The sequence below is a fragment of the Accipiter gentilis genome, chromosome 30, assembly GCF_929443795.1.
Source record: "Accipiter gentilis chromosome 30, bAccGen1.1, whole genome shotgun sequence".
Classification (NCBI taxonomy): Eukaryota; Metazoa; Chordata; class Aves; order Accipitriformes; family Accipitridae; genus Astur; species Astur gentilis.
In genome coordinates this window covers 3,164,768-3,183,608 of record NC_064909.1, presented here as the reverse complement: position 1 = coordinate 3,183,608, position 18,841 = coordinate 3,164,768, and the positions used below count along the sequence as shown (strand labels likewise).

Genomic DNA, 18,841 nt, shown 5'->3' with positions numbered 1-18,841 from the left:
GAGAGTCTCACCCAGAGTCATGCAGCTCATAGTCAAGTGGGATGCAGCGCAGGGTATGTCCCACTGTAGCAGTGCTCTTCCCCTAAAGGATGGGGCTCAAAATCTGGAGTCCTGATTCTCACTTTCACTACTTGACCCTATGTTGTCTTGCACATTTTATCCCACCAGTGGGCTTGTGGCTTGAGCTTACCCTTCTTCATCCCCACCACCCAACATTTCACAGCAGTCTAGAAGAAAAGCTTATGGAGAGACCAAAACTTTGCAAGACCGTACAACTCCTCACTGTGCTCTTCCCTGCACCCCTGGGGTTTGTCAGCCGCACCAAGTTCTCCCTCCTCCTCCTCCTCCTCCTCAGTCTTTTCCACTGTGTGGTTGTGGGGGGTCTTAAGAAAGGCAGTAACCTTACAGTAAATACCAGCCTTACAATAACTGCCTTGCAGCCTCACTGGGATTGGAGCCCTGTGTTGTTTTATAGGAATTCCTGGAGAATTACTTGTTTAGTAGGATAGCACAGGCTTGGGTTAGTTTAGTTCAGCAGTTCCCTTTGTTTCCTTCTACCTGGTTTGTGCAAAGACCTGTTGGGTCCTTTTTAGGTTAGAAACCTTGATGCTGCGCTGACCTAGATGTGGGGGCAGAGGCATCGGGCATGGCTACTGTTGAACCCTTTGATTAATAACAAAGCATTAGGATTCACCTGCTAAAGGATTAAGAGAAAAAGAGAAAAAGCTCAAAATCCTTGCAGCACCTCCCTTCTCTCCCATGCATGCTTGGACAGTGCGTTGCAGTTTCCTCAGGCCCCAAACTACCCATGTACAAGTTTCAAGACTTGCTGCAGTGTCTCTCTCTTTTCCAGGCGTGTAAATGGGCTGTGAGTGTGCTGAGGGCTGGTTTTTAGATCCAAGAGACTGATGAGCATAGAAATGGTGGGTGGGTCTCCAACTCCCTTTCTAAGTTTGGGGCAGCTGTGTGGATTGGGACTGCAAAGATGTGCTCATGGGGTGTAGAATGACAAAAGTCGTGGAGGAGTGGGACTTCCCTCCCCACCACCCAGCAGTACTTTCTACTGGAAGAATAATATATACTTTCACCTGAACAGTCTTCAGTTTGAGGGTTTTTTCTTCTGAGTTTTTTGGGGGGTTGTTTGTATATTGGGGTGGGGTGTGTGTGTTAAGCTTTTTGAGTTTCCAAGGCTCCCTTTACTGTGTTGCTTTTGTATTCTATTGGAAAAAAGCAGGAAGACTACAAACAAAAGGAGAGAGGAAGTAGAAAGGTCTCACTATTTACCATCCATATTGGTGAAATGCTGGGATGTCTTTCCACAGGTCTCCTGTGTTAAGAACTTAATCTGAAAAACACTTCAGTTGCTTTGTTAAAGTGTGTGTGAGTGTTTCCCCACACTTCACACAGCTTTCCAACTGGAAAGGGGTAGAAAACAGTCAGGAACTAGGAAAATCTATTATTTCTTTCAAAAGCTGATGGAGAAGTTTCTTACTGATATGCCTCCATCAACAAGTTTTTCACTTTGAAAAATGTAGTTGAAGTATTTTTTACAGAAAAACTGTCTCTCTGAAAGCCTAGTTCTTCCACTTTGAGTTGTTTTTTGGGAATTTTTTGAAGGAAAAGAATGATTTTATTCGTTTGCCAACTTTCAAAGCACTGCCTTAAAACTGGAATAGAGCTGCAACTCACCTGTTTATTTCTGTAGTTACACAAAGTAATTGCTGTTTTAAGTACATCCTGTTTGCCAAGTTGTGTGGTTCATATGTTATGACAGCTTTAATGGCTCTTACACTATATGGCAAATGGATTTAGGGCTGTAGGCAGGTGTTTTTTTACCTTGTTTTTGATTCTAAATAAATAAACATAATGAAAATAACTGTTAAATAATGGGAACATCCACATTTACATTAAATAGACTATTTTTTCCTTCATAAAAGGAACATAAATTCACCTGCTTCAGGGCAAAGTCTAACCACTAATTGACAGAAATTAGGAAGATACTTCCTTTAAGCACTTGTTCCATCTCTTTCTCTATGGAATTTCTTGTATGTTCTTTTGAAACCCAGTGTTATCAGCCACTGCCAAAGGACTCTGTGGAGGCTGGGCGAGACAGTCTCAGATAAAGTTTATTACTTGATGGCCACCTCTGGTAATTCTTAGTCTTTCATATCTCACTTAATCATCCATCCATCTTGTTTGCTAATTAAATGTTGATTAAAAGAGACTCCCTAAACCCTCCCTCTTTCTGTTCCCTCATGCTACTGCTACTAATCCCTGGATTCTACTCTCTTTCAGAAGATGCTGCTCAAGAAGAATTGTGGAGTGCAGACTAGAGTTATTAAAATTCATGTAAGTTGCCCTTTTCTGGTGCAGTTCCTTCATCTTTCCACATATATCTAAATGTGGTTATTCTCTTTGAATGTCTACACCCAGAACATTATTTCTGGAGGTTTCCTGTGGCTTGATCAGCTGCGTAACAAAAGTTGCTAGTCTAGAGTATAGACCGTAGTTGCAATTTAGGTTAGGTGCTGATGAGGCTAACGATACGTTGGCTTTTCCATTTTGGAGGTGATGCGTTCAAAGCTTCCTTAGAGTGGAAGTCTGCATCCTCTGCTGTGAGCTCATACAGTTATGTGTAGCTGTCCTACAGGGTGTCATTTGGATCCTTCTTGACCAAGGGAAGTGCTGATCTGAGGTGTTCAGTAGGGGTGGAGGTACTGGTAGATAGCTGCGGAACCGGGATTATATCTGCATGATGCACTGGCATCTGCAGAACTGTATGGGATGTGGGACTGGATGATGGCAGATGAGAGAGCTAGATTGCTTGGATGGCTTTGTAGCTGGGATGATGCTGCAGTGTTTGAGCATCTCCCGTTCTTAAGCACACACATGCCTAGCAGGGCTAGGTTTGCTGAACTTCCCTGCTTGTAGTTTGTGCTGCCTGCACCTCTGAGTCTTTGTCTCTAGTACCCCATCCCCTGACTCTCCAGCCAACCCCTGTCTCCTTTGTGGATACCTTGGCTTTCTTTCGGTCAGTGCTGCATGGTGCTGTGGGAGATGTGTGTGTGACCTTGCACATTGCAGCCAAAACATGTGCCTTGGTCCGCTAAGCCCCATACGATCCTACACATGTTTGTGATGCACAGGCAAAAACAGGTCAGGTTGAAGAAAACAGATAGCCTTTGTGATAGAACTGCTACTTCCACTGCAGTAATTATAGCCTTGAAAGAGGGATGAATAGCAGACCAGGATCCTTCAGGGTTTACGCCTTGCCTAGCAGGAAATGGGACTGATGCCTTTGTGTATCCAGAAGTGCTGCTTTTTATGGGCATGCTGTTGGGTGCCCCTGCCCATCACTGCTTTGTGGGTGAATTTGGTATTTGAGAGGAAGAGGAGCAGGTGGGGCTGACTGGAGTCTTGTGCAGTGCTGGATGGTATTCCTCCAACTCCTTATATGCCTTCTGCCAGGGCACTTCAGTCCTGTCTTCCAGCAGCCCCAAAATGGCCTGATGCTTCTGATCACACAATTAATCCTGATCTGTTATGTATTCTCTTGTGCTCCTGCCTGGATTGTTTTCAGTAGAGCTGTCGTCTTCGGTGCCCTGTAAGCTTTCCCCAGACTGTGCCTGTCCTTCAGACTTACCGACAGTCTAATCCTGCTGCAATGTTTTAGCAGAACTTGTATATTACCTTCCTTTATCCCTGCCCCATGTGCTTTTGCTGTTTTTTCTGGGTGTCACTGGACTGCAGCTATTTGCAGTGCTGTGTGGTGGCAGTCCCCCAGTCCCTGGGGTTTCAGCAATGCCTCAGTGGGGTGGTTTCCTCTGACACGTTGAGCTCATTATTGCAGCTTACTCTTGTGCCCCTGGAGAACATGAGAGGCAGAATTATCCCTTCACTCCCTACAAAGTCCATGTCAGCTCGCACTAAAATAAACAGCAGAAACTGAGAGCAAACCCTTCTAACAGATGGCACACAATCCACGCTGCTTTGGCCAACCTTGCTGAGCTGGGACAGTGCCTCTCTACCTAAGGTGCTCATGTGGTTTCCATAACAATAACATACAATACTTCACAGTCTCTTGTTGGTCTGTTGTGGTGGCAGAGCTGTTAGGTAAAGGAGCATTTTTGCTTCTATTTTTCAAATGATTTTAAGTGCCCACTTTTGTGTACCTAGCTTAGAAGCTTAGAAAGGAGGCAGCAGGTCCCTCGCAGAATACCTTGCTGAGGTGCCTCGGCTCTGGAAGCAGCTGAGAGAGGTTAGTCCTTCTGAAAGATGATGCTGTGCTCTCATATAAAGGGAAACCTCAATCCAGCCAGTAAGACATGCTTGGCACAGGGTTCCTTCTCAGTGTTGCCCAGCAGCAGGACAAGAGGTAACGGGCACAAGTTGAAACGCAGGAAATTAAGGTTGTCCAGAGAAACTGTGGAGTCTCTGTCAATGGAGATATTCAGAGCATGCTCTTGCTGACCCTGCTCTGAGGAGAGGGGTTGAACTAGGCTATCTCTAGAGGTGCATGCTAACCTCAATCATTCTGTGATTTCTGGCTCTTGCCCAGCACTCTAATAGAGTCAGAGCACACCAGGGACCTTAGTTCACTTGGGAAGGCTGTTCTGAGGCCCTACTGAATATGGCCTTTTGCAAAGGATGATAGCAGGAGGCAAGGTGAGAGGCTTGGTTCTCTGTTGCTGAGGGTCTGGTGACACAGGTTCAGTTTTGGGACTTTGCCGTTGTGATGAGGGTGGAAGAAATGAAGACATCTCTCGGCAAATGGGTTGATGAGGTGTTAGAGGAGGAACCAGGCAACTGTCTGTGTCTGAACAGGAAACATCACTGTGTGAACCAGTTTGCTTGTGTCACTGTAGCCCTGAGAAGTCCTGATGCACAAGTGCTCCTGTTTCAGCATAGGTAAAGAGCATGCAGTCTCTTTCTGAACTGAGGTGGGCAGTGACATCCAGATGCAGTGAGTGAATTGATCTGGGGAGCAGTCAGGCTACCTGATCGTTTATGCTGGGGATTTGAAGCAAGGAGCCCTGATTTCTCCCCCCATTTCTCCTGCTGCTGAATACCTTCAAGGACAAAGGATTATGCTTATTCCCTCCTGTGTGAGGCAGATGATGACAGTTACCTGCTAGTAACATCAATGAAGTTTTTCATACTGTTCTTGCTGAGGACAAAGACTCATGTGGTTGTGAGCTAACGCGTGCTTTTAAAAATACCCTTCTGACTGATATTTTGGTTGCCTTGACAACTTGGGGCTTTGCTGGCATGTCAGGATGCAAGGTGATTCTCTCATGCGTCATCCCAGCTATGCATTTCCTCCCTCTTCTGCTGGAAGAGCCTCCCATGGGAAGGTGAGGTAGAAGGGCAGTGTCTTTGCCCTCTGGCACTGAAACACAGTTTCACTCCTTGGAAATGTTCATGGTCCTTGGGAGTCTTTCTCAAGCAGGTAACCTAGGCTGGGTTTTGCTCCTCTACATGCTGTTTTGACACTAAGGTGCCACCTTGTTGCTGTTCCCTGTACTTCAGCTTTCCATGGGTCAACTCAGGCAGTGTTAGGCTACAACCTTTCCACTTGCTCAGCAGTTCTTAAGCAGGATGATGGGACCGTGATGTGACAAGTCTAAGAACCTAGACAGATTAAGGCAGAGAGATTAATAAACTTATCAAATGTACAGCAGTTCAGTCGTGTTTTAAAGTGTATTCAGGAATAGCGGCTGTGAGAGGTCAGGGCTTACAGTGAAGATAAAATAATATTAAAAAAACCACCTCCCTTCTGTCCACCCCTCCAGTAAAGGGTAATGGAACAGGAGAATCAGACTCTGCAGGCAGGCGAGCAGAAATAAATTGGAGGTGACAGCCTGTGTATGAAGTATGGATTTGTGCCTAATAGATACATGTAGCATAGTACATGTCAGTGCAAGATAGGGGGGTAGACATGGGCCTGCATGGGTGTTGCACAGTGAGGTGGGCAATGTGTCTGTGCAGACCTTGTCACTGGTGCCCCAAAGTGTCAGCCAGTGTAATGTCTAACTGGAAGCAAGGTGCGGTGAGAGGGGTTGCACACACGTGCATGGGTATTTTAGCATCCAGAGCATGTTTGTGTGGTGCACTTGGGTGTTGTGTGGAGACACTTCCTTAGTACTGGAAGGAGGATGACTGTATGTGCATATGCTTGCAGGGTGTAACTGCCTCCACCCTGGACCAGGCTTGGTCAGCTGTAGCCAGCTCTGAATGCAGACCCATCTTCCACAGTCTTTCTATAATACCACAAGTCTTCAGTTCTCCAGGCCCTCCTGGGATGAAGGTTACAGGTCTGTCATTTAGTTCTATTCTTGTTCCTTCACAAACTCCAACATGCAGTATTTGAATGGGATTGGTGGAGGTAGGTTTATCTCAGCAGCAGTGGGTGGGTAGAAGATGCAACAAGCCCCTGGGTATCTTGAGAGCTCTTGTTGGGGCAGGCAGAGAGGAAATAAGGATTTCAAGGCCAATCTGATAACCTGGCGGATCAGAGAGATGTTTTCTGCTGTGTGAAAATAAAATAAGAATTTAAAATCAGAACATAAACCTCTTGTGTTCTTGCCTTGATCTTATCAATGTTGAGAATGTCCTCTGCTTGGACAGGGGCCAGATCCCTGGAATGACTTCCCTGTCTCTTATCTCTTGTGTCTGCATCCTAAAAGGCCACTGCAGAAATATGCTGGGTTTTCTTCTAAAACAAGGGACCTTTTCAGCTTGGAGAAGGAGCAGGAGATATGCTGGCCTGAGCTGCCTTGGCAGACGCCTGAGCTATTAACAAATGAAAGGCATACTAGGTGACAAAGTATTGGTGCAAACCTCTGGTTCTGGCTGCACAGCACGAAGTAAAGATTTCTAAAAAAAAAATAAATCAGAAGACTCTTTGTGTGTGTATACATACGTATATATATACACATAGATATATGTTGCCCCTTATATTGCAGGCTCCCAAGGTGCTTTCCAAACATTGTTAAATGTAGCATCCCAGAGGCAGATGAACGTCATCATTGCAACTTCAGAATGAGTTAAACTGAGAAACCAGCAAAAAATGTGACTTGCCTGAAAAGAGACAGTGTGAGGAGTACTGAAGTCTGGGCTTTGATCCTCAAACCACATTCCTTGAGTTGTGTCCTTATTCATACCATATCATGCAGTCTAAACAGCTCTGACATCTTAGGCAGCAAAGATCCCAAACTGCAGCTTGCTAAGTTTGTCAAACCCTCCTGGTTGTCTTTTGTATGCGACTGCCTGAACCTGCCCTTTAGAAGCAACAAGAGAGACTCATCTCCCTGGCTAGTTGCATCCTTGGGTTACTTGCTGGGCAGAGGCCCTTCATGGAGATTTTAGCACTCAGTTCCCTAGGCTGGCTCTTGTCTCCTGTTGATGGGTACACCTCTGCTGAGCAAAATGGAGAAGATCCTCTGCAAAGTGAGAGCATGAATATCCGTTGCTTATTGGGGAAACCAGCTCACCCCTGTGTTCCTCCCAACTCGGCCACTGAGCTGCCTGCTGAAGGTCTCTGTGCAGTGATAGCTGGTCCTGGAGAACCCCAGCCCTTTGTCTGAATAATTACTGACAAAAGACTTTGTCCAGAGTTTCCCCAGTGTAGCCAAGGTGGGAATGCCTCTGTTAAAAACTATCCCAAACATCTGGCTCCAGACATTGTTTTATTTAGCATTGCTTTTCTTGGATTTCATGGCAAAGGCTAACCAGCCTTCAGCCTGTCCATAAGCAGCCAGAAGAGGGACTGTCATGTCTCTCTTTTCTGCTTCCTTAAAGACAAGACTTTTTATTGCTGTGTGCTTTTCATAAATTCCTGCCATGTATACCCTCGCATCTGTTAAATCATGTAAGTGCTTGTGGAATAGACGTTGTGGAATAACCAAGAACTCTGTAATCCAGACAGCACCATGAAAGTAGTGAGTGGCTGGTGAGTCAGGAGACTGACATCCTATTTTCAGTGCTCTCCTTGCCTGTGGTCTGATGTGCGTTGTAGGTCTGGTTTAAGAATGGGAGGGTGGGGAGGGGTAAAAAGGAGATTAGGACTGAGGTACAGCCCAGTGACTGGCTGCTCCTGGGACATCCGCCTTTGTGTCAGTGGTGGCTGTGGCTAGTGGCACTGTGGTTCAAGGGGCTGGGAAGTGGCAAGGCATGTTTCACAGAGGGGGGCAGATTTGGTGACTTTTGGGTCACACCTTGGTAATGCAGGAGAGAGGGGGGGGGCGGGTAGGGGATGGCAGAGGGTCACAGCAGCTCTGCCACTGTTTTCTGGCAGAACTTCAAGTCCAAGGTAGCAGATCAGGCATGTCTCTTACCACTGCATCCCGGCCCACTGCAGTTGCTCCCTGTTCCCTTTTGTTCATGGGGCTGTGAGAACCTGGCACCTGTTCCCTCTCCCAGTCCCCAGAGCTGTTATCTTCTTTTCCCACACACCTCCTGTGCTTGGCTTCCAAGGCTGGGGCAGTTTGTCCAGAGGCAAGCGCACTATGTCAGCATGTGTTCACAGCCTGCTCATGCCAGGGTAATTAATACTTGCTTTGCAGTTTTAATTTGGGTTCCCTTTAAGTTGAAAGCAGCGTGCTGCTCTGTGCCAGCCTGCCTGGCCAGAGGCAGTTGGGTTGCCCTAGCCTCATGCAAACTGGAAGCTACACATGCCCAAGTACATACCACGTGCTGGCTCTGTGAGAAGCATGATACCTGGGGTTCCTGGCATGAAGGGAGAAGGACTGCGAGGACAACCACTGTGATCCCTCTGGAGGGAGGATGTTCCTGCCACACAGGGAGGGCTGGAAAGGGGAAGGTGGGAAGGAAGGAGAGGACAAGGTAGTGTCACTTGTGTACAGACCAAAACTGCTAAGGACTCTACTTGGATGTAGTTGAGAGATTTAGGGACAGACTGTGCGTTGCCTGTGCTTTCTTGAAGCTCCTCTCATGCCTCCTCCTCCTCCTGCTCAGGCACATGCAGACCCTGTGGTGTGTGCAGGAACTACTGCAGGTGTGTGCAGGGAAGCACAGGCCATTTTGTATCAGGAGAGAAAGTGGGGACAAGCCACAGCTCACTAATAGGGGGATGTGGGTTCATTCACTTGTTCTTAAGAGATTTGTGTGGCCTTCAGAGCATGATCTTCACTGGGACCCTGGAGCAGTGAGTTCCCCAAGTTGGCCAGGGAGCACTGAGAACCTGCCCCTCTGAATGACCCATCTGTCCCTTTTCATCATGTAGCTTCCTTCCTTCAGATTGTCAGGCAGGCAAAATCAAAGCTTGTAGTCAGCTTTCTCAAAGGCACATCTCAAAAGTTGTACGAGAGAGAGGAGAAGAAAGTCTTATCATGCTGGTGCTGGCAAGGACCCATAGCTGAAACTGGCCTATTTCTGCTTTGGGGCAAGTGATCAGCAAGCATCTGCTAGGCCTTTTGAAGTACCTTTCAAAAAAAGTTCAGTGTTGTCTGTCTGGTGGCACCTCTCTAAGTCTGACAGTTGCCATTTATTTGACAAGCCTGTGCACACATTTGCAAATGATTGATAGATTTTTTTTATTATTATTATTTTATTTTTTCCTTTCAAAGAGGAAGAGGGATGTGTTTGTAAACTGTTGGAACGGCTCTTTGCAATGTGGTTGTGTACAAGGAAGTAGGTGTTAGGCAGCCTTACGCTGGTGGAGGAGGACAGGCCTTTCAGCATTTTATGGAAGGGTAATGGAGCACATAGGAAAAGAGTGCTAACTGCAAAGTTCTGCTTTCCTTGTCAGAACAGTGTTTGGATTTGACCTTTCCTTTTCTTGGAAGAGAAGGGAGAAGAGTAGTCTTAAAATGAAGTTCTGTCATGGTCTATCTTTTAGCTATCCCCTGAAATTAAACTGCATATAAACCTAGGGGTGAAGAGACTTTCAGGAAGGAACGGTTTTGCCTTTGAAAAGTTATTCTTTGAGCTGCTCCAGGTCTGTGACTGGAATAAATTGTTAGAGGCCCTGTTGGAATTAATGAAGAAGCAGTTAAATGTGAAACGCTGCTGGAGGAGCTGGTCCTGCTTGTCAGTGACTATTTCTTGAAAACTGCCTGAAGTGAGTAATTGAAAGGAAATCACCTCTCACCAGAAGGTCACAACACCTAGGTGTTAATTAGTTCATCCTGGCTGCCTGACCGCTGTGTACATATTATGCACAGGAGAAACTGAGGCACACGTGTTGGGGAAGTGGCTTGGTCAGGACTGTGTCTGGAATTACAGGCATAGCTAGCAGCAGGTATGAGGGTGCCCTTCCCTTGCTCTCAGCTGATGGTTTCACACATCAAAGTTGAAGTGTCAGCAGTTTCTTATCTAACCACCTGGCAGGGGTGAGAGGAAGGAGAACAAAGTGGAATTAAAAGCAGTCTACCTGTAACTGCTCCACTGTGGAGTCTGACAGCCTGTACTCTCTCTGTGCCTTGCCTGAATATTGGTACTACCTCTGGCTCTGTCTACTCCTGGGCAAGGCAACTGTCTCACAAACAGGCAGCGTTGCAGGCAGGCATCTGTCTTTGCCAAGGCTCTTCTGGGAATTTATTCCTTTCTGCACAGGGTGGTGGTGGGAATCGGATGCGCCTTTACAACTTGCAATTACATGGTGCCTTTCATCCCAAAGGACTTTTAACAAGTGAGTCTACAGACTGCAAAGGGATTGTTCACCCACCTCTGAGAGGCATCCAGCATTGGAAGGCAGCATCATTTAAATGGAGCTTGGCAGCATTTCCCAACCGCCAGGGCCCAAGGATAGGAAAGAAGGGGCTCCTATACTGGATTGGCCCTGAGTAGGGGATGGGTTGTCAGAGTGCACAAGCTGATCCGATTTTGAATCCTGCCAGGATACTAGAGCTCTTATGAAAGAGAACAAAAGATTATTAAACAGCGCTTAGTTTCATATCACCCCTAGCACACCAATCCCTTCTAAGACATTGTTGTGTTAGGTAACTTCATTTCCCCCCTCCTGTGGGGATTGTTACTCTCACAGCTGAAAGCATGCTTGGAGTTGTGCTTGCTTTTGCTTTGTCTGAAGAAGAGAACCATACTTCTGTGGAATCATGAGTCCAAAATTAAGTTATTTCACAATCTACATTTGGGATATTTTCCAAGACTTCGTAAGGGTAAGGGATGGGTTTCTAGGAGGAGTGTGGGTTTGTGTTGGTAGATTTATCCTTTATCCTTTACCTGTTTCCTCCTATGTACTTTTTCCTTGCTGAAATGTATAATTACGTTACAGATGGATTTATGGACCAGTTGCCTGTTTCTCTGTTTTCCGAGGGCTGCTAATATGATTGAAATTCTGTGTTTCTTCTGTGGCGTTTAATCTCAGTGGTCGTCTTTTGAGGCATCTGCACCCAGTCGCTATCTGTACCATCTTTAGGTGTGCTTCAGATATGTTTCAAGCCTGGTTGCTTATTTACCACCTGTATTTAATGGTGATAATGCAATTGGTGACTACAGGACAGGTTTACAAGAGTGTATATGTAGGTGTGCGTATATGAGGGAAGGAGTGTCTGGATGCATGCTGACAAGTGTGTATGACTGAAGTGGTCTGTGCAGAGTTGCTTGAAATGTATGTAAAACAAGCTAACTCCCTTAGGAGCTCATCTAACTCAAATGAGGCATGCAATGAGGCAGCATGGGTGTCAGCAGGTACTGAAACTTCTGCTTTGGATAGTTGCACGAGCAAGTGATGAGCTGTGTTCCCTTGGACTGTCCCCTGGATGCTGGTGGAGTTCGGGCCCTGCTTGGCTTGAGTTACGATGTGAGTGGACAAGATTTGTATGAGCAGGGACAGCTTTCCTTGTAATTTCCAAGTCGGGAGGAGGTCTGTGTGTGCATGGAGGGATGTGGGCATGTGTACTGGGGAGAACCTGAGGCATGTGAGAGCAAGTGAGCATGTGCAAGTGAGCATGGGTGTGTGACAGGGTGTGCAGCCGAGCATGTGCGCCTTCCTGCCTGCAGCTAGGTGCTTGTATCTCAGGCCATTCTCCAGCTGTGTAAATATATTGCTTAACAAATTGAGGGCTCTGGTTAATGATTGCCATTAGTGTAGGGCTCTATTTTGTGCAAGTTACCCAGCTGCCCAAATGCCATTAGAGTGAACACGCTGGCCTTTAATGTCAAGTGTGGAGTGTTTGTGCTCTGAGGAGCTTCTGCAGGAGCTGGCCTGGGGTTGCTCAGCAGGGCCTGTCAAGCAGGTTTGTGGCAAGCTCCCTGGGGGCCTGCTGCAGCAGCAGCAACTCTAACAGTCTTCCTCAGTCAAAGCAATGTACCAGGTATCATAGGCTAATGCTGGGCACCCAAAGGAAAGGGCAGACTGGCTGGGACACTTGCCCAGACTACAGAGAGGCAGCTGGCCCAAGCAGTGGGGTGGGAGGAGTGTGTTCCCCTCTCTGGCAGTCAGCCCTACCCATCTTCTTTCTGGGAATACATCTACAGAGCTTTGTCTTGTGCTACTCATCAGAGCCAGACCACCACATGCTGTGATCCCAAATGGTGTCGTGGACTAAGCCAGATCAGGCCTGGTCATTCCTAGAGCAGGATACAACCTCCAAACAAAACATGCTCTTCTGCAAGAAGTGAGTGGAATGATTTGGTGCCAGTGCTTTCTTTTCTCCAGCAAGGTCCCTAGCAGAGGTGCTGTCCTGTCAGTCATGGAGTTAGGTGCAAGACAGACCGATGCTGCTCAGAGTTATAAATGCCTGCGGATTGGTCAGGGTGTTCCCATGAATGAGGGCAGTTGCATTACTGCCTCTTCTGTTACAGCCTACAGTTGGACACAGGCCCCTTCTCACCTTGCCGTTGCCTACTGTTGTGGTGACTGTGCTGTTGAAAGCCAGCCATTGTTTTGTGCCCGCTTGAGAGGTGCCATGATGAAGAGGCAGAATTGGGTGCAGTCTGAGCCTTACTTGCAGCTGCCCGACCACCCATGAATCTCTGCATCCTCCTGTGTCTTCTCACATCCTTGTCCTTCACCTCAACCCTTGTTCTGTACCCATCTCCCTCATGGTGCCCTGGGAGGGCTTTCTACCCAACACATTGGCCCCAGAAGAAGGCTCAGAGAAAAACCCCAGGGCCACTTCCCACCTAAAGCCTGGTGAGTTCTGTGGATGACTTTCATCTGTCCTCTGGACCTGTCTTTCCCCAGCCTCTTCTCCATCTGCCATCTGCCAGAAATGAACTGATTCAGCTGCCTTCCCTAATCCTGTCTGGCATTTCAAAATGGAGGGGACTGCCAGGTTCTTTGTTCCCATTCCTTCTTGGCACTGGCAGGGGACCTTCTCTATTCTGGAGAAGGACAAATGTGCTGATTTATTCTGCCCTTTAGCTTTGAATAGGGGTTGCTATGTTACTCTCCAGCTCTGAAGCTTGCCAGAGTACACACCATATATAACCCCACAGCAGGTGGCTATTGAGAAAAGGTCCTTAAATCTGCCTCTCTTGTTTCTTATGCTGCCGGCCAAGGTGTCAGGGGGATGTAGCAGGGCATGATTTGCTGGCTGAAACTCCAGGCACAGCTATGCCAAGCAGCATGTTGCCATTTTCCATTCTCAAGTGCCCATCTTAATTTGCAGAGGAGGTACCAACTAGGCAGGAACATGCTGCCCACACTGGCTTTTAAACACGCCCTTTCTGACATGAAGGCTGCAGCATGGGGCTGAACTGTGACAAAGATCTTGGAGGCAGAAGCTTCCAGATCCTGCTGCAGTGACTGCAGCACCTGGAGCCTGGCTTGGACACTTCCGTAGCACTCTCTAATTTGGCATGACTGTTTGAGTAGGCCTGACCATTTGAGCAGCTTTCTGGGAAAAGTTGTATGTGCTTGTCCTGTGATGACAAGTTAAAATCCAGCCAGGATAGAGGCAGGTGGCATCAGAACATCACCTTGCCATGCTGGTATGTGCTTGTAGCTGTCTGATAGACCTGACTTTGAAGTGCCAAAATGAACCACTGTCTTAAAGGAGACAGCAGAGTTGGTAACTGTACTAAAAAGCCTAATTCTTTGAGGAACAGTCCCTTAGTGCAGACTGAGCAAGGGAAACCATGGGTCTTGCTAGAAAAGGCCTAGAAGAGGCAGCAGGGAGGCATATAACACCAGCGCTTGGGCCAGATCTCCTCTCACTGGGTTTCTTCTAACCTTCATGAAAACAGTGGTAAAGCCCTTCCCAGCAGTGACAGGAGTGAGATGAGGGTAGGGGACATTTGCATGAGTTTCTGAGCTGCTGAACTTCCCAGCATGTGGCATTCAGTAGCTCACACCTATCCCTAGGGAATGAATTCTGCAGGATCATGACTAAATACTCTGCTGGCCTATAGAGCTGTGAGACCTCCTCTCGTGGCCAAAGAGTGTGAAGCAGCTGCCCCATTGGTGCTTCTGCTTGCATAAGGAAAGAAACAAAACAAAGTTCCTGAGAAGTAAACCAAAACCACTTCCTATTTAACAGAGTGGAATCACTTCTTTGGCACCATAATTCCTCAGGGATCCACAGGTCCCAGCACAGCCTAGTGGGGAACAGCGTTTCCATCCTGTCATGCAGTGCAGGAAGTGCACACGTATTTCTTGCCTCCTTGCTCTGGATCTGCTCTGACCATGCTCTGAACACTGGGAACAAAAGGGGAGAGAATGGTCTTTGATGGCCATGGTACAAACCAGGCTGTAAGGCCTTCAGGTGGGATCTTCTGAGCGTCTCTCAGCCATTCCTCATTGAACTGTGGAGGCTGGAGCCAAAATTCTGGAGAGTTTCAGTGTGCCTGGGAGTTTATTGATGAAGAAAAGGTGATTTGTAAATCCTTACTGGAGAGTTGTTGAAAAATAGGACTGAAGAATGAGCCTTCAGAGATGACTTGGTTTATCTCCCTGCTCTAAAAGTATAGTAGACTGTCCTCCAAGACCAAGTGAATCTGAATTTAGCTTTTCCATGCGATACCTCCATGTGAAGCAAAGTGCTTCACTGCTTATGTTAGTGCTATTTGCTGCAAGTACAAGCATGACCACCCATTCAAGTAGGTGTAATTGTACCAGAGAGAGATGTGACAAAGCACTTGAGGCAAGATGTCACTGTTTGCAGCTTATATGAGCACTGACTTTGTCCCTCTTTTTATTCCCATGCAGAGCATTAACGGAGGCCGCCCACCACCCCACTTTGTGTATGATCCATCCACGTTTGCCTTCCGTTCCCTCAGCACCTTGAAGCCGCTGAGCCCGATAGCTCCAGTGGAAGAACCGTCATGTGCCTACTGAAGGAGTTTCTCCAAAAACCTCAGGAACTATCAACCAACCACCTGCCTGGCAGGGAGGAGGGGAGGTGGTGATACCCAAGGGGATGGGAGGGAGGAGACAGTGACAGATCTTTGCAATAGAGCCTCTCTGGCAGCATTGACTTTGCAGCAGTGACTGCTTTCATACCATTGCCATATCTGAATAGTGGCAAAGGGAGAGATTTTTGTCTTTCAGGGCAAAACAAACCAGTCGGGTCCACAAACTGCAAGGGCAGCCACCAAGGCAGTGTCAATCATGGGGATGGTGGTAGTTGAAGATATCCCTGAGGGGTTCAGGGGCTAGTATGGCCTACATGGCAGCAGGGGTGAGTGATCAGAAACCAAGTCCAGTCAGTTTCCCAAGAGTACGTGAGTCTACAGTGCTTTGCTATAGACCTGACCCTTCTCCCAGTCAGAAGTGAGCTCAGGGTTGGAGACAGAGGCTATACAGGATTGGCTGAAAAGCAAGAAGATCCTTCTCTGAGATTTTTATAATTGCATTCACTTCAAGCTGTCTTAAGTGGAAGACCCTAGGAGAGGGAGGAGAGGGAGGTGGGAGGGGATAACTGGCACATCTCTCTGTGTGTTCCACCTGATCTGCTGGCAACTCAGTGGTATTGTCTAAAATGGGATTAAAATGGGAGGCATGAGCCTCCCACTTGTAGATCAAGGGTTAGAATGAAATTCTAGAATGGAAGGTCTGTATTCAGCTATCCAAGAAAACACAGTGCCCACCCTCAGTCCTCAGCATCATCAGAAAGAAGAACTTGGGGGTGACTGTGTGCTCTTGGGTCTCCTCTCTGCTGAGGCTGTCTGTGTTCTGGGATATGCAGCACTTCCCCATAGCGTCCAAATACCCTGCTGCCCTAACATGATGCTGAAGGTACCTGGTATCATCAAACTCAGCCAAATCTAATGTCTCCAGCAAGCTTTCCACTCCCCTGTTATGCTGACTATTAAATTCAAGTAGACTCTTCTTGTATCAGTGGAACAAGTATTCCCAGATGTAGCATGGAGTGGGAGAAAGAGGTCTCTGTTATGTGGCCACCTGTTGGTGGAAGGAACAGGAGGGGAGTTTGGGTGAAGCTGTGGGACATTTCTCCATAGACAGTCCTAAGGCAGTTAGGACCATGCTACCACGGGAGTTTCACTGGGAACTGGCCTTGAGGCATGTATGTGTTTTGTGCCACAAGGCAATGGGTAATAGAACAAGCTCTTACTTCTCTTGGTGAGGCAGAGGAACAAGGCATTTTCTCGTGCTGCACCTGGTGGAGAGAGTAACCGCTTTGTCTAGGTGTTCCCTATCTTGAATCTGTATCTGGCTGACTGCAAGGGGGAATGAGTAGTTCACTTCTTGTCTGTATCAAGAGGAGCAACTGTGAGTAATATAAAATAATTTTTGCTTTTAAACCTCCAGTGTGGAGTTCTTTGATGTCATTCTTTCAATGAGACTGGTGGTCAGTCCAGCCAGTAGGAGGCCACACAGTGAACCAGCATTCACTGGTGCTTTCTGGGCCCTTCATTGAGATCCTTGGGGAAAGCTTAAAGGCTGCATAGGCCTGGGGACCTGAATCCCCTGCCCCTACCCTCCTCCCTTCCCAACTGCCTCTCAGGCAGGCAGAGAAGCTGGGCAAGGCAGTGGGGACACCTGTCCTGATGCAGCCCCAGCTCTGCCTGCTTTTCAGCTGCAGACTGTCACATCTGGGCCACCCCCTGCACCAGCACACCTCCAAGGGCTCACTTGTGTTTGCTGGTGAGGTACCTCTGGCAGAGCATCGTGATTCCCTGCAAGAAGTCCCTTCTTCCAACAGAGGCTGATTCCTCTGCTGATTCTTCCTGCTCCTGTAGAGACTCTGCTTATCTTGTTTTGATGGCATACCTCCACTTTTTAACTGTTGCCAGATCAAGCTGACCAGTGCAGGAGAGGAAGCATTGCTCAGGAGAAGGGACAGCCGTAGCCTGGTACGTGTCTGAAGAGGCACATTCCCTGTGCAGATGGCTGGGGCAGCAGCCCTGGCATGGCCCTGCGCCCTCAGGCTTTGCTCAGTGAGAGCTGCTGAGGTGCTTAGCCCCAGAAACGTGTTTCTTCCAGCCTCTCGGTGTGACAGCCTGCCTTCCCCTGGGTGGGAGCGGGGAACAGGGATGTCCTGCCTATATCATTGCCTTTTAGTACTTTTGTAACTTCTCTCTGTCTTTTTCAATCAGAAGGAAAAATAAAAACAACAAAATAAAGTGTAACAGCTGCTATATTCACACCTTTGGTGGGTCTCATGCATTTGCCATCTTCTGGGTGTTTGTGGGCAGAGGTATAGGAGGGAATGGATTAGAGCGAGCTATGACACAGCACTGCTACTCCCAAGTGCTCCCAAATCCCAGGCCATGTCTGCAAGAGAATGGCTTTGAAAACAAACTAGCAAGAGCTTTTCTAAAATGAATGCCAGGCTCTTTGCATATAAGAGGAGCTCCGTGTGCAGCTGCTCCCTTTGAGGCTAGCCCTGATATGGTATATTGACCCTCACTGGTGCTTCCCTCACCAAGAAGGTGCTTTGGCTTTTGAGTAACCTGCCTATTGCTTGGGGGTTGAATGTGAGCTGGCTGTGGGTGACCGTACAGCTGGTCTTTGGCTTACAATTTTAGCCTCAGTATGTCTTACATCTGTATCCCAAGATTCTCATCAGCCCTTTTGCTTACAGCCAGAGCACAACTCTAGCTCACCCCTTCCTCTGGATCTTGCTTTAAAAACTCCATCATATGTATTCCCCACCCCTTGCTGTCTCTCCTCTACACTCCTAGCTCTGTATCTTAACCAGCATCTCACAAGGCTATTACCTATGTCCCCTTTTCCAAGGCCCCCTGAGAGATACTAGCTTAAATTCCCTTAGCAGTCCTACTTAGACTCGTTCCCAGGCGGCCTTTTCTGCTCTTCCCTCCAAGCTTTGATCTCCTCTAGGCTTTCTGCCATCTCTTTTATCTTGAAATCCTCCCCTCTCTGTCAGTTGCAGCTCATTGTTAATTGGCCTTGGCCCATTTTCCAATGGTTGTAAGGTGGACTTGCTGGCTCCCCCAAGTCCTTTGCTCTCATACCTCCCATACAAAATCACCTTTCTCTGTGATGTTTCTTCCAAAACAGCCTGATTTGCTCAGTGCACCCACCTTTGGGGCCCTAGATGCTGTTCAAAAATGGTAGGCACTATGGCTCCACAAACCCTGATCTCTATAGGCTTCTGCTAGCGCAAGTTGTTTATAAGTATATAAATGCATAGAGAGGGATGCGTTGACCTCGTACCAGCCAGGCTGTAGGTACGGACACAGATTGTGCCGAAGCCAGAGTACAGCAGGCAAACAGCAGAAAGCTGGCATAAAGCTTTGCAGTGTGCAGACAGCTAACTGGCCAGGGTGAGCTGGGGTGTAGAGCTGCCTTTGGCTGCCCCCAGGGCTGTAGTCTGAGCCCCAGCATGTGTTTGGGTTAAGTTCAATCCTGCCCACCCCTCATCTCTCCCTGCAAGTTGGGCTTCTGAGTTAATGACAAAACAAGGTTTTGTGGTAAAACATGATTATAAGC

General features: G+C 47.6%; 1 protein-coding gene across 4 annotated transcripts in view; it reads left to right on the top strand.

The window, feature by feature from the left end:
- LOC126052705 (uncharacterized) overlaps nt 1-17,532 on the top strand; it is a 60,377-nt gene extending 42,845 nt beyond the window's left edge. For 2 of the 4 annotated variants that reach the window (XM_049833754.1, XM_049833755.1), the window contains 2 exons: nt 2,296-2,349; nt 15,134-17,532. In XM_049833754.1, the coding sequence (XP_049689711.1) occupies nt 2,296-2,349; nt 15,134-15,262 (183 nt within the window). In that variant the 3' untranslated portion in view covers nt 15,263-17,532. The remainder of the gene's footprint in view (nt 1-2,295; nt 2,350-15,133) is intronic. The other 2 variants (XM_049833756.1, XM_049833758.1) reach the window with 2 other exon arrangements.
- Nucleotides 17,533-18,841: the final 1,309 nt, after the last annotated feature.